Source organism: Mauremys mutica, chromosome 4 (genome assembly GCF_020497125.1).
Source record: "Mauremys mutica isolate MM-2020 ecotype Southern chromosome 4, ASM2049712v1, whole genome shotgun sequence".
In the NCBI taxonomy this organism is placed as follows: Eukaryota; Metazoa; Chordata; order Testudines; family Geoemydidae; genus Mauremys; species Mauremys mutica.
In genome coordinates this window covers 100,013,277-100,027,199 of record NC_059075.1, presented here as the reverse complement: position 1 = coordinate 100,027,199, position 13,923 = coordinate 100,013,277, and the positions used below count along the sequence as shown (strand labels likewise).

Genomic DNA, 13,923 nt, shown 5'->3' with positions numbered 1-13,923 from the left:
ACTGTGAAGTAAATGACTAAAAAAAATGACACTAATTCACTCTCAAAAAAGCTTCCATCAAGCTCTGGTCTTCCAGCTATTTCTGAGAAAATGGGACAAATCAAAACGGAAAGCTAGCTTCCGGCTGGGTGTTGTCTGCCAGTGGACTTCCCCCTCACACAGTACTACAACAAACATGATGAGACAAAAAATAAACTTCACCATGACAGTACCAGACTATAAACTAGCTAATCCTGAAAGAAAAGAAAGAACTGGGTTGTGAATTTACAAAAGGAAAAAAAATGTAAAAACCAAGGCCAAATCTATGCTGGCCAAACAGAAGAGTTATCTGCTCCTGTTAGAGACAGGCACATAAGTAAGTAGGCCCAGCAAGCTAATTCCTTTAAACAGGAAATGACAACACATGGTCTTTGATTATCTTTTCAACTGCTGGCAGAAGGATTTATATTTACTGCCTAGAACAGCCTAGGAAAAAATTAAAATGTACATTTCTCCACAATTTTCTAGTCACTAGGTGAGGAGAAATGTCCTATAAGAGAGGGGAGTGTACAAGAAAGCAAGAGGAATTATCTCAGAATGCAGAAAAGAAAGCTTCTATTGATCTCTGCACCTTTCATTAAATATTAATAGCATTCAGAGTATTGCAATTAATGAACCCTTACCTTAGGGGTCTCAAACACCTCTTCTAAATGTATTATGTGCTCATGGTTCACTCTTTTTAAGATGCTCACCTCCCGTTCAAGTAGCTTCACAGCAGAGCTTCCAGCCTTAATTTTAGATGGAAAATGTATTTTACAGAGCATGACATGACCATGTATATTCCACAATGGCAATTTCTGTTAAAGAAATCTACAGAATGTGTTAGACAAATGAACATGTCTTACATTTAGAAAAAGAGTTACAAAATAAATCCTATTGTACTTTGGGGTTGCTACCATTATATTTTAGCTTTTTCAACTAATAATGTCTTACATTTATATACAGTCTTTCCATAAACCTCTCTGAAGCACTTCATAAAATTGTGTGCAGGTTTACACACGTGCATACATGTGAGAGAGAAAATAGTAATTACTTTTCCTAAGATGGGAAAAATGTGAGAGAGACGCAAAAATGAATTATTGCACCTAACATGGAAAGAACATGACCACTGTTTAACATACACAGCAACACTACACAAACATTCAAGACAGAAAATGAAGAAAAATATCAGGGGAATGCAGATAAACAAAACGTAATTACTCAAGTTGGAAGCTGGCCAGTTCACTGGAGCTAACATCTCTAATCCTGTGAACATTTGCAAGGGGATCTCAAATGAACGTAAATGATTTTTGTCTTGTTCATTAGAAAGTAACAGACAGAACACCACCTCTTAACACCACACTGGGCTTTGGCTTAGTACCAGCTTGGATGGAAGAGTACAACCTACTCGTCTTGGAGGTCTCCCTTCCAAATATGATCAGACCTAAGCTTACTATTCTTGTCATATGATAAGACGTGATTATAAGAACCATATTTTCCTAACTTGTTTGCAGTAACTTAATTAAGGAGAATTAATCATTGTCAGTTTAGCAATGTTTGATAATGGTAAAACTATGAGCAGTAATACAACAGCAGCTCAAAATCTGGATCAGCTAGTAGCCTGTCACACACCAAAATAACATGGGATACTAATATTAACGTTTTAACAGTATTGCACCTTTTCAAGGTCTGTCATTCAGCCACTAAAAAAAGTCGGTTGCTGGCTGAAATTTGGCATGTAAGCTCTCAGACTATGTTCATATAGTTTTTTTTAATGTAAATCATCATTAAAATCAGTTAAGCTAATATTTTGTTTTATTTAAGATTTTAAAAAATTATTTAGCAAAAAAGAAATAAACTTTAAATGGTATTCACTTAACATCCAATGTTCTCTAAATAGATTTGGATAATTAAGGGTCTGATCTGGCAAACTTTTTCTTCAATTGTGACTCCATGTAGGAGCAAGAACCCCAATTTCCATTTTTATATTACATTTTTAATATTTAAAACTTGATGTGACTCACTTTCTGCTACAAGGAAGAGATAATGAGAATATCAACTAAACAGTGGGAGTAAATACACACACTTATTGCAATGTGAGTTTTGGATACACAAAGATATTGAGGAGAGGCACAAAGATACTGCAGAAACAGATTCGATAGAAAATCAAAGGAAAAGTAAGACAGGTTTAAAATAAATCAGAGATCTACATAATATTTACCTTTTCCCTATTAACTTTTTTGATTGCCCATTTTTTGCCGGTTTCCTTGTGTTTTACTTCAATTACTACCCCAAAGCTGCCTTGTCCTAATTTTCTTCCGAAACAATAGATTTGCTAAGGAAACAGAAACCAGAAAACGAGATTTTGTTTTAAAAACTTTGGTGGCAAAATATAGTTGTCATTGTTAAAAGTATCTGAATTAGAATGTTTAAAAGATCTCTTTAACAGGAGATGATGAATCCTGCCCATGTACACCAAGATTCATTTTTAAGAGAACACCTGTTCCAATTGTCTATGCCAGTTGATATAAGAGGCTAGACTGTGATGAGCTATGTAGATCTCAGTATGAATTCTCCATCTGAAAATTTTGTGGGCAAATCAAGAAAGAATTTTGTTTCATCGTCTGACTATTTATTATCCCACAAATTAGAGTGCTGGACACAGTTACAAAAGAATAATAGATAATGTAGGTTAAAACAAAGATTATGCAGACCTAACACGGGCAAGACTCCTAATGGTAGTTTAGCCTTAGAACAGCAGCATTCAAATATGCTGTTAAACAAAATACATAGAAATCACAATTCTTCTATACTTACAAGAGGCAAATTTAAGTTTCCTGTGTATCTGTGATTTGTAAACTTAGACGTAAATAATATAATAGGTTCTGATTAAAAGCCTTTCAACAACTTCAATGGTGATTGGATCAAGTTCTTAATGATGAGATCTTAAACATTTTTTCTTTTAAACAAAAGCTTAGTACTTTAAATGACCAACAAAGGAAACTACTGGGTTTGTGCTCCAGTTTTATTTCTATTATAAAGATACGATTTCTAAGACAAGATATTTCTAATGTATTAAGGTCCGGTTATGTTAATTTCAACACATTTCCAAAAAGTAACAGAAACAAATACAAGAGAGAACAACAAATGTCTGTTGTGAACCCTTTACAGACTTCTCAGCACACCTACAGATGGATCTTTTGGTTAACTTTTCTGCACTGGCATATAGCCCCAATCAATGAACTGTTTATTTGGGTCTGTTCCTCTTCATAGAGGGGTGGGGGGCAGGGATGTTCTCTTAGTTAAGAGTAAATTCATTGCTCTAACAAATTAATATCCTGAGACACAGGATGGACTGCAAATGAAGTGCTGCACTTCTGACCACACACAGCAGGTCATTTTAGAGCTCTGCACCTTTGAAGCAAAATTCATGGAGAAAACAAATCTTCATTAACCAAGCATTTTGAAGTTAGATGATAGGTGTTTCTATCTCTCATTAGGTGTTTTCTTCTTTTAGGTGTGAGATAAATGAGCAAGAAGAATAGGATTCAAAAATAGCAGGAATACCCCTTTTATTTTGGTACTTGTTTAAAAAAAAGTGTTATCCTCTCACTTAAACAGGAGGAGAATGACTTTTGGTATTGGCTTTTTCAAAAGGTCTCATAGCTGTACAGTGGTAGCAAGGAAAGGATCTGGACTCCTGAATAGAGGAGTCTGGCTCCTTGTTAGCTAAATATAGTCAACAGGAGCCTTAAGACAGAAAATCAGGACTCAGGTTCCTTTGGATGAAAAACAGCTGCAATCTATTTTAGGAATAAGGTGCTGAAATATCAAATTGTTCTTTTTTGGGAAAAAAAGGAAGCTCAAATTCCCAGAAGTAATTAATGTTATACAAACAAAGCTAAATGTCTGTATCTGCTGATGCAAAACAGTTAAAACTAAGGTTCAGTAGGATATTATTAATGATAAAAGTGGCTACATACCTGAATAGCAGCTCCATCATCTATTCGTGTGTGAGGAACTTTGCTTTCTGCACTACTGCTGCGAGTTGACTGGGTGAGCATTTTTCTATAAGATTCTATTAGCTCTGACTTTGGCATCTTTATACAAAAATATGAAGCATGAAATTAAACTACAATTCACTATTTTAAAAATTCTTAGATTGTTTCAGATATTTCAGTATTGTAAGATATAGAATACACTAAATCACAGTATGTAACAGTTTAAAAGATTAACAAGATTTTAAATCAATTACAGGATTCCACATAGCCTAAGATTAATAGTCAATAAGTTGAAGATGGCAAAATATCTATCCAGAATTATGTAAAAACCAAGAATACGTTTTGTCTTTTGTAGGTCTCTACTGCTTGTATTCAATGGGCTATATTCTGTCTTAGTGTAGATGGAACTATTCCATTAAGGGCAGCAGACTTGTATCTGCTGACAGAGGGGCTTAACTGGACAGGAAGTGGCTCAAAAACTTGATCATAATAACCACATTTAGTAACATGGCATCTTTATACACAATTTACTTTACTGGGCTGTTCAAAGTGGTGCCAATATATTATGGAAATATCATATGGTCCTACACTGTCAATTTTAATGTGTGTTTTTGGAATTTCTCTCACACACAAACAAAATGATCACACTAGAGTTCCTTGTGAAGCTGGTCAGAAAATTTTTGACTACCCAGGTTTTTGTCAGAAAATACAGATGTGTCGAAACCAAAACTTTTTGTGGGAATGTACCAATTTCGACAAAACTTCCATCAGGAAATGGTTTCGCAGGTCCAGGGTGAACTTTCTAGACAAAACTAGAAGGAAGGTTGGAAGGGGGGAGTGGGGGAGGAGAGAAACCAAAATGATTCAGGCACTCACTTAGGACATGGGAGACCCAGATTCAAGTCCCTAGTCTGAATCTATTGGCTATTCTAATTGGGTCTCTCAATCTCTCCTGTTACAGCTATTCCACTTTGTATAAATAAAATATTCATTGGGCCAGAGCGAGAAAGGGAGAGAGACTGACTATAGCCCAGTGGTTAGAGCACTCACCTGGGATGCAGTAAATTTGGATTCAAATTCCTGTTCCAATAAATATTGAATTATTTATACAAAGTGGGACAGCTCCAATGGGAGAGATTGAGAAAGACCCAACTCAGAAAACCAAATAGTCTGGTGGGTAGGGCATACATCTGGGATGTGGAAGATCCACGCTCAAGTCCCTGGTCTGAATCAACATATTCCAGCATGGTGCATTCTCTCTTCTTTGAAAAACTTCAAAAGGTCTTGGTTTCCTCCCAGTACCAAATAGGAAAATTTCTGAAATCTCAAAAAAGTTAATGGAATGAGCAAACCATTTCCTGTCCAGTTCTAGATCCTAGCAGTTTGATTCTCAATCATTTAATTTCTTGTGTGGTAGAGTACAGCAGTGCCACAGACACATTTAAATCTTTTGTGGAGGTAAACATTACAGCCATTAGCCAAAATTAATGACCAATTGAACAAAGCACTTAAGTACTTAGCTGTAGACATTCATTGATGTCAATCATACTACTCACATGCTTGAAGGCATAGTTAAACATGTGCCTATGTGCTTTGCTAAACTGGGACCTGAATGAAGAGGTCATAATACTCTTAATCAGAGGAGTTTTAATTGTGTTTAAAAATTATTGTGTGTTGGGGACAGGGCTGTCCTTAGGATTTATGGGGCCCTATGCAGCATTATTGAACTGGTACCCTTATGCCCGACAGCAGCCCGGGCTCGCATGCGTATTTTAAGGGTGGTCTTTTGAAGGATTTATTTTTAAAACTGTATGTCTGAAGATCCAAGCATTTAAGATTAAAGATGAATACTCAGATTGTGCATTTAAAAATCTATGGAATGATTTTTTAGAGATGCGATTTTATAATCTTCAGCAACACACTAATGAAATATTTTTAAAGCAAATTTTAAACTAAGGTCCTGTAGACTAACATGTTCTGAGTAAATATGACAGTCATGCACAACTGTTTTTATCAGTAAATTCAGAAACTGTCAGTATATACCTGGGGGTTGGCAAATGCCTATTAAATGGCTTCACTACCACTTGAATGGCTCTTTAACAGTTTCAATGTTGTGCTAATAGATCTGGCAAGCTAGAGGGCTTTTTCACTTTTAAGTTACTAGATCCACTCTGGAGGAAGACTCACCAGGCTGCAGCAGCCAGCTGTAGTGGGTGCCTGCAGGAAGGGTCAGAACAGGGATAGGAAGAGGCGGGCCAAATTTTCAGGTGCCCTACGCAGCCATGTATGCTGTGTATGCCTAAGGACAGCCCTGGTTGGGGACACAAAAATTCTTCATATAAAGCTGGTGACTGAATAGGAGGAAAATAGGGATAAATGCTGGCCTTAGTAGGAATGGGCGAACAAGTACCCTTGGCTTTCCTGGTCACAGACTGACCTACAGAAACAGCTTCAAGTGGTAACAACTCTAGAAGGAATTCATTTTACTCACATACTAAGGTGATGGACACTATATAAACGCTTGTCATAAATAATTATCTGCAATAATTATGCCTGATAAGAAAAATATTTCAATTGATGAGATATGTTACAAAATTGTTTGAAGTAAAGTAATGTTATGTGAATCTGACACTGAATTAAATAATAGAAAGGATTTCTTATATTTTAGAAGATGATCGCCATTCTAATGCAATGTCCTCATTTATTTTCAAGCACCACATATCTCCTGGCAGGTCTAGCATTGGATATTTCCTATATACCAGTGGCCAAATAATCAGCTATAGGTTTACCATATATACAACTGCTATTACTAACAGAGATTATTCTACAATATTATTGGATACTCTATACTATTTACATAGTGAGGGAACAACTGAGGCTGAATGTACTTTAGCTTTCTTTGCTAAACACATTTCCTGTTTTGTCCCCCCACTTACAGAAATGCTGCAAAACAAGTCACTGACGGTATATTCAGATATGACTGACTAAAGAGGATACTGAGTTTGCGTCCATCAATTTAGAAGTGCTTCTTTAAAGGGGACCCACTTATGTTAATATATCCCAAATGATGGATTTTCTTCTGGCATTCAGTTTAAAGTGCTTTTTTTCATTTTATTCTTTTCAGATATATATTTAATACACACTCCTCCAATAAAAGCTTTTAACACTTCCAACTGTACAATTTTAGAACCTTCAATATTAGAGAGATTATGTTCTGAGATAAATATGTCCCCAATCAATGCATTAACTACTGCAGGAACAATACTTAAAATAAGAAACTCTGTACATCAATAAGAATGGCCTAAAGAGAAATTAAAGACAGATAGTCAACTTAAAAACCATACTTTTGTCTGAATTTTTTACCTACTATTATATAGCATACAATTATTATGATGTACTATTAAAACATTTAAGATTACTATAATTGAAAGAGATTAGAGAGGAAAATAAACTGACCAACATATTCAAACCTGGATGCCTAAATCAAAAGCCTGCTTTTCAAATGTGCCGAACACAACAGTTCTATTGACTTCAAGGGAATTTGTGAGTTCTCAGTTCTTCTGAAAATTAGACCACTTCTATTTAAAGCTTTGCTTCAGCAAAAGCTATTACGCATGTGCCTAAATCCATCCTTGTTCAGGACGTGATTCAACATACCATCCTTTAGCAAAGAATTTCAGCATATGCGTTACTGAATTGGGTCAAGGGGACCTACATATAGAGTTTCCTAGATTGTTTACTACATGTATTACCAGCACCTCATTTACAGTTAATTGCACTGTATAGTCTGACAGACATATTTCTTAGAGCTACAATGTAATTTGTCTCAGAGTACTACAACTCCTTGGCCTAGCTCTTAGGGAGAAAAAAAAGTCCTCTAAAACAAGGGTTTACTCAACATTTGTTTACAACTTAGGTTAAAAATGATATAATTCTGTATTCACATGATATAATCTTCACTCTAAGTAAAATGTACATCATAGTACATGAATACCTTAGCACTTATAAACCACTTTGCAGTTTCAAGCATTAACTAATTAATCCCATTAAATCCATTTAATATGTAACCTTTTTGTGTCTCTTGAGGTAAGATATTAACACTACATTTCTTTCAAAAGAAAAAAATCAGGAATTTACATGTTTTAATATATTAAGTTAATTTGTTCTGCAAATTGTCTAATAAATTATTAGATTTTTTTATAATAGTGAAACAGCTTCTTCCATATAATTGGTCCTATATGGGTATGGTCAAGCATAACGTGTTATATCATACTCTTCTCATGGTATCCACAATTTCTAGAGAACCAGGGATTTTTAAAAAAACATTACAGATTGTTACATGCAGTATATAAGAGCTAGGAATTATTATTATTAGGTACAAGGCTTCAAAAACATTGTGAATAGGGAAGATGTTTTAGAACGTAGTTAGAATCTGGGCTGTTCTACTATACACACTTATGAGGGCACACTGGGAAATATAGTTCTTATTGTTCTAAGCAGAAATGAGCACTAGTCATTATGAAATAAAACCTGGGTGGAAAGGAATGGTATCTCTAAACCCAATCTGCTCACCTCTGTTACAAGAGAGATTTCTTCCTCTGACTGGTGAGGCAAGATGTCATCATGGGACCTTGAAAACTCAGATGTCTCTAGCAGAGCACCTCCGGAGCACACTGGACCCTTGTTGCAATTGGGGCAAAAAAATACAACATCGCTTGGTTGAAATGAAGCGGAGCACTTGGTGCATTTTATGGTTTTCTTGCTCTGGCTGAGATCAGTCATCTGTTCAGTATTGTAGAACTTGCTGTGCAAATTAAATGGTAGCACAAAGACTGGCAGGAATGTGTCCACTGTTGAAGGAAGAACAAAAAGCTGAACAATAATTAGTGAATCTGTGGCACAAAAAAACCTTATGTTCTGATTATGAATGTCTGCCACACTGACAAGAAACTAGACTGGTACAACAAAGTATACTGGTTTGTACAGCAGATCTGCAAAATCAGAAGTTGTAGTTAAGAAATTTTTCCTTCAGCTTTTCTACCAACGCCTAGCACATTCAGGGTATCATAGAAATTGGAGATGGGAAAAATAAATTCCTGCTTATTATCAATGCAAGGTTGTTTTCCACATTTATTTTCTAGTTGTTTCTTTTTCATAAATGGATATAACATATTTGTTAAAATACTTCAAAATACTTAATTAAACCTAAATAATTGTAACTGGCATGATTATGTTGTTATTTTGACAAATAAATATGCAGAATTTTCCAATATTGTGTGCAGAATTTTTAATTTTTTGGCACAAAATTCCCTCAGGAGTAACTAATGGCGAGGAAAGAGGCATGAAGGAGGTTCTTTAATAGTGGTCATGAAATAGTTTTGCTCACTTAAAAGAAAAATATTTTGCTCATTTTTTTTAAAAAGGGCCAACATTAAATGTTATCCTACATTTCCTGCCTGATTCAAGGTTTTTGCAAGCTGGCATACTGTGGAATGGTTCTTATCAGATTAGAGTCCTTTCTCAGCTGATCAATGAACTGAAAGATAAATTTCTGGTTAACATTATCAATTGAACTATGCAGAAAAGGAGGGATTTGGTTTTACAAAACCTTCATGGATATTTCTATCTGGCCAAAACAGACCAGAGGAAATAGTTTAAAAAGTGGAACAGAAAAAGAAAAAGGAAAAGGACCTGCTGCTGCTGTAAATCAAAGCACTTCCAATGGTGGAAAACATTGATCCTACATTGGCTTCTTGCTTGAGACGTCTTTTTCAATACACTTTAATCATGTTCTAAGAGCCCTGTGACCTTCCATGCAGCCTTTAGGATATCAATAGAATAGGCTAAGACATATCAGCCCCAAAAAGTTTCCAATGCTTTATTAGTTCCTTAAACTCCAGGCTATTGCAGGGGATCTAATCAGCCAATTAGAGAATGAACAATAAGTGACAGAGAGCTTTATTTATCACAAGTAGAAAAATGAGAAAAGGTGAAAGGGGAATCCACAGGACAGCAATTCTAGTGGACACAGGGTGTGACATTACACTCCATATTCTTTATGGAAATATGCTTATGATATGGATATGACATAACTGAGGTATACTTTATGCAACATGGCTCATGTAAGATATCATTGGAAAGGTTATGATTTACTGAATGCAATTATCCAATTTGTATGTCTGTATCATTTCTGCATCTAAATTTAGGAATATTGACTATGTATCTGTATTTCAAATGGGTACTTTGGGCATGACCCCCAACTAGCCCTTCAGGTACCACAATGAGAAAGCAAGACAGTGCGAATGGCCCATTAGCAGAGACAATTGACTCTAAGAGAATTTAGTCTTCCTGTGGACGCTCCAGACAGCCTAAGAGCAACGGCGGCCACAGCCTTGCAGAGACATGGGTCCGAGTCACCTGGTTCTGGATACCTCTCTTCTCCTTTTGGAATGCCAGTGTTTTTCCACTGGAAGACAAAGGGTTCCCACCTTACACAAGAGCTATATATGGCAGGAGAGTAACATCATCGAGGTTCTCCTCTGCCTCCCCACCCAAAGAGACACTGAAAAACACCTGGAAACAAGAACTGAACTGGGGAGAGAAGGGTTGAGCCCAAGCTGGAAGGGCGTCTAGCTTGTGAGTCTCAAGCTGAAGTCTCAAGCTGGAGACCAGTGCAGCTGCCTTTCAAGACTTTCTGTAATCTGCCTGCAACAATATCTAGAGTGAAAAAATACTATTTGTAACCAATTTCTTTGGTGAAACAAGCTTAGTTTGTGTGTTCTGTTTTATTTGCTTAGTAATCTGCTTTGTTCTGTTTGCTATCTTTTAACCCAGGGGCAGGCAAACTTATTGGCCTGAGGGCTACATCGGGTTTCCGAAATTGTATGGAGGGCCAGTTAGGGGAGGCTGTGCCTCCCCAAACAGTCAGGTGTGGCCCAGCTCCCACTCCCTATCCACCCCCTCCCCCCGCTTCTCACCCCTTGACGGTCCCCCTGGGATTCCTGCCTCATCTGACCCCCCCATTCCCTGTCCCCTGACGGCCCCCCCAGACCCTTGCCCCATCCATGCCCCCCTGCTCCCTGTCCCCTGACCGCCCCCGGATCCTGTGCCATCCCATCCAACCCCCCTCTCCTTCCTGACTGCCCCCTGAGGACTCGTGCCCCCGTTCAACCCTCCTGTTCCCCGCCCTCTGACCGCCCTGACCCCTATCCACACCTCTGCCCCCTGACCACCACACCAAACTCCCTTGCCCTCTATCCAACGCCCCCTGCTCCCTGCCCCCTTACCATGCTGCCTGGAGCATTGGCAGATGGCGGCACTACAGCCGGGCCTCCCAGAGCACCAGGAAAGGCAGCCGCGCTGCCCGGCTGGAGCCAGCCATGCCACTGTGCAGCACAGAGCATTGGGTCAAGCCAGGCTCTACAGGTGCGCTGCCCGACAAGAGCTCGCAGCCCCGCCGCCCAGAGCATTGCGCCGGTGGTGGGGTGAACTGAGGCTGCGGGGGAGGGGCCAGGGGCTAGCCTCCCCAGCCAGGAGCTCAGGGCCTGGGCAGGACAGTCCCGCGGGCTAGATGTGGCATGCGGGCCGTAGTTTGCCCACCTCTGTTTTAACCACTTAAAATTCACCTTTTGTAGTTAATAAACTTATTTCTTGTTTACAATCTAACCCCATTTGTGCAATTCATTAATTGGGAGTGAGGGGTAAGAGGCTGTGCATACCTTCCTCCTCACTGAGGGAGGAGGCAGATTTCATAATATACCTTTGGGTCTGCACTGCAAGGGAGGTGGACACCTGAGTGCTGGGGCAAGTCCCTTAAGCGGAATCTTCCCAGAACTGATCTTAGTATCTGTGTCACATCAGGTTGCATCTCGAGGGTAGGCAAGCCGTCACACAGGGTATTTGTTAGATTTATCTATTCTCTACTCTTACCAATAAAAACAAAACATGAGGATTTAAGATCCAAACTCCTAATTTAAAAATATAATGTAATCAAGCCCTCAAATATTCTAACACACAATTCCTGGCATTAATATCCGCTCCTGTTTCTATCAAATCATGAAAAATGTAAGTTTTATATAACTGAAAAGGTTTTTGTGGAGAAAGGAGGGAAATTTGGTGTATTTTTTTTAAATATAGCAGGGCAATGGGGTACATGTGGTGCAAACAGGGAAACAGCAGAGGGAGAAGAAAAAGTAAATAATTCATGTGTGAGTATGCTAGCAATGGGCACCTAGAAGTAGGGTGACCAGATGTCCCATTTTTATAGGGACAGTTCTGTTTTTTGGGACTTTTTCTTATGTAGGCGCCTATTACCCCCCCACACACACCCCACCCCCTGTCCCGTTTTTTCACAGTTGCTATCTGGTCACCCTACCTAGAAGCATAAGGAACATTTTTCTCACATACTTGTAGCTGTCTATTTTTGCCACTGTGAATTAAAAGTGTAATCAAAACACAATCTGAAATTACTTTTCCTTTACAACTCAAAAGTGTTTTTAAGTGCTTTCGATCAAAGTTAACAACTGTGAGGGATCCAGGAGAGACTGGAACTCAGGGATACATAGAATTGTTATTTGGCAAGGCAGGTATATTAATAGCCACTTTTTCTGTTTGTGAAAAAAGGAATGTTCACACACTTGAAATTTCAGCTTTCTAGTGGGTAAAAGTATTAACTTCTAGTTCTCACAGGCCATGAAATATTGGATCTTAAATACGCATCTCATGAATATGTTGTATTTTCTTTTACTTCAATTCCAACATGATTTTAGCAGCTATGGTACTCAGAACTGAGATTTTCAATGTTATTGCTTATTAATCTCTAATCTGAGCAGGTCTGCTTCTAAACCTCACAACTGCGAACTCATCAATAATTGACTTCCTCTGTGGCCTCAAGAAAGTCATTTCACTTCTCTGCCTCATTTTCTTTATCTGTTAAATTAAGATAATTCTACTTCCCATACTATGTTGTTGTCAATGTTTGGTAAATGTTAATGTCTGCAAAATACTTTAAACAGAAAATACAATACTGGTGCTCTATATTATTATTTTAACCTGCTATTGTTATTTTAAATGTAATATGACAGCACTTAGGAAACCCAAATTACTTACTAAGACTCATTCTAGTGAACCTGCAAATACTTCTAGGTTTAATATGTTTTTCTAAACTCTGGTACTGGGGCATTCATTAAAAAGAGAAAAACTGAATCCTTGTCCCTTGCTAATGAAAAACCTATCAGATGTTCAAAATAAAGCTAGCAATAATCATAGAACTAGCATTCTCTCAGCAGGCTGACCCAAGCCAACAGGGAAGTTGACAAAAATCTTCTTCTCTGAAGCACTGAACAGGAAAAAAAATGCATCTAGTAGCATTTGTTTATCAGTGTGTGATCATGCACTGCAACAGCCGATCCTGCCAATTAATAAAGTAATATATAACCATGCATAGAGGAATATTTGCATTCATAAGTAGCTATGGGGGTGCCTAGTGACACATACTGTATGTACACCTACTGAAAAGACTGTCCAACTCTGTTTTAAAATAAATGTGAAAGTGGCATTTTTATAATAGACACCAACGTAACTTCTCCCCTACTTACTAGCCATTTTTCTTAGAGGCTTGCAACTTTCCTCTTTCATCTTGGCTCCTTTGTAGGCAGCACAGGTAGAATGTTAGACCAAGAAAATGAAGCACTTCTATATTACATTGTACAAAATCTTTAAACAGGTTCACTATCAGTAATTCACAGCCTTAAAATATGTGTAAAAATACCATTAAAACCGGTGAAAGCAGGCCATCCAATCTTTTTAATCAAGCAGGTTAAATGATCATACTTAAGAGATATGCCGAAGCCCTTTTAGGTGCTGTTACTATTCACAACCAATTTTTCTAGGGCAACAAAAGCCA

General features: G+C 37.8%; 1 protein-coding gene across 3 annotated transcripts in view; it reads right to left on the bottom strand.

Annotated features, from left to right (window-relative positions):
- STK33 (serine/threonine kinase 33) overlaps positions 1-13,923 on the bottom strand; it is an 84,739-nt gene that overhangs the window by 29,668 nt on the left and 41,148 nt on the right. For all 3 annotated transcript variants that reach the window (XM_045015828.1, XM_045015829.1, XM_045015827.1), the window contains exons 2-5: positions 8,592-8,869; positions 4,002-4,118; positions 2,240-2,353; positions 663-767 (exon numbers count right to left, since the gene is read on the bottom strand). In XM_045015828.1, the coding sequence (XP_044871763.1) occupies positions 663-767; positions 2,240-2,353; positions 4,002-4,118; positions 8,592-8,801 (546 nt within the window). In that variant the 5' untranslated portion in view covers positions 8,802-8,869. The remainder of the gene's footprint in view (positions 1-662; positions 768-2,239; positions 2,354-4,001; positions 4,119-8,591; positions 8,870-13,923) is intronic.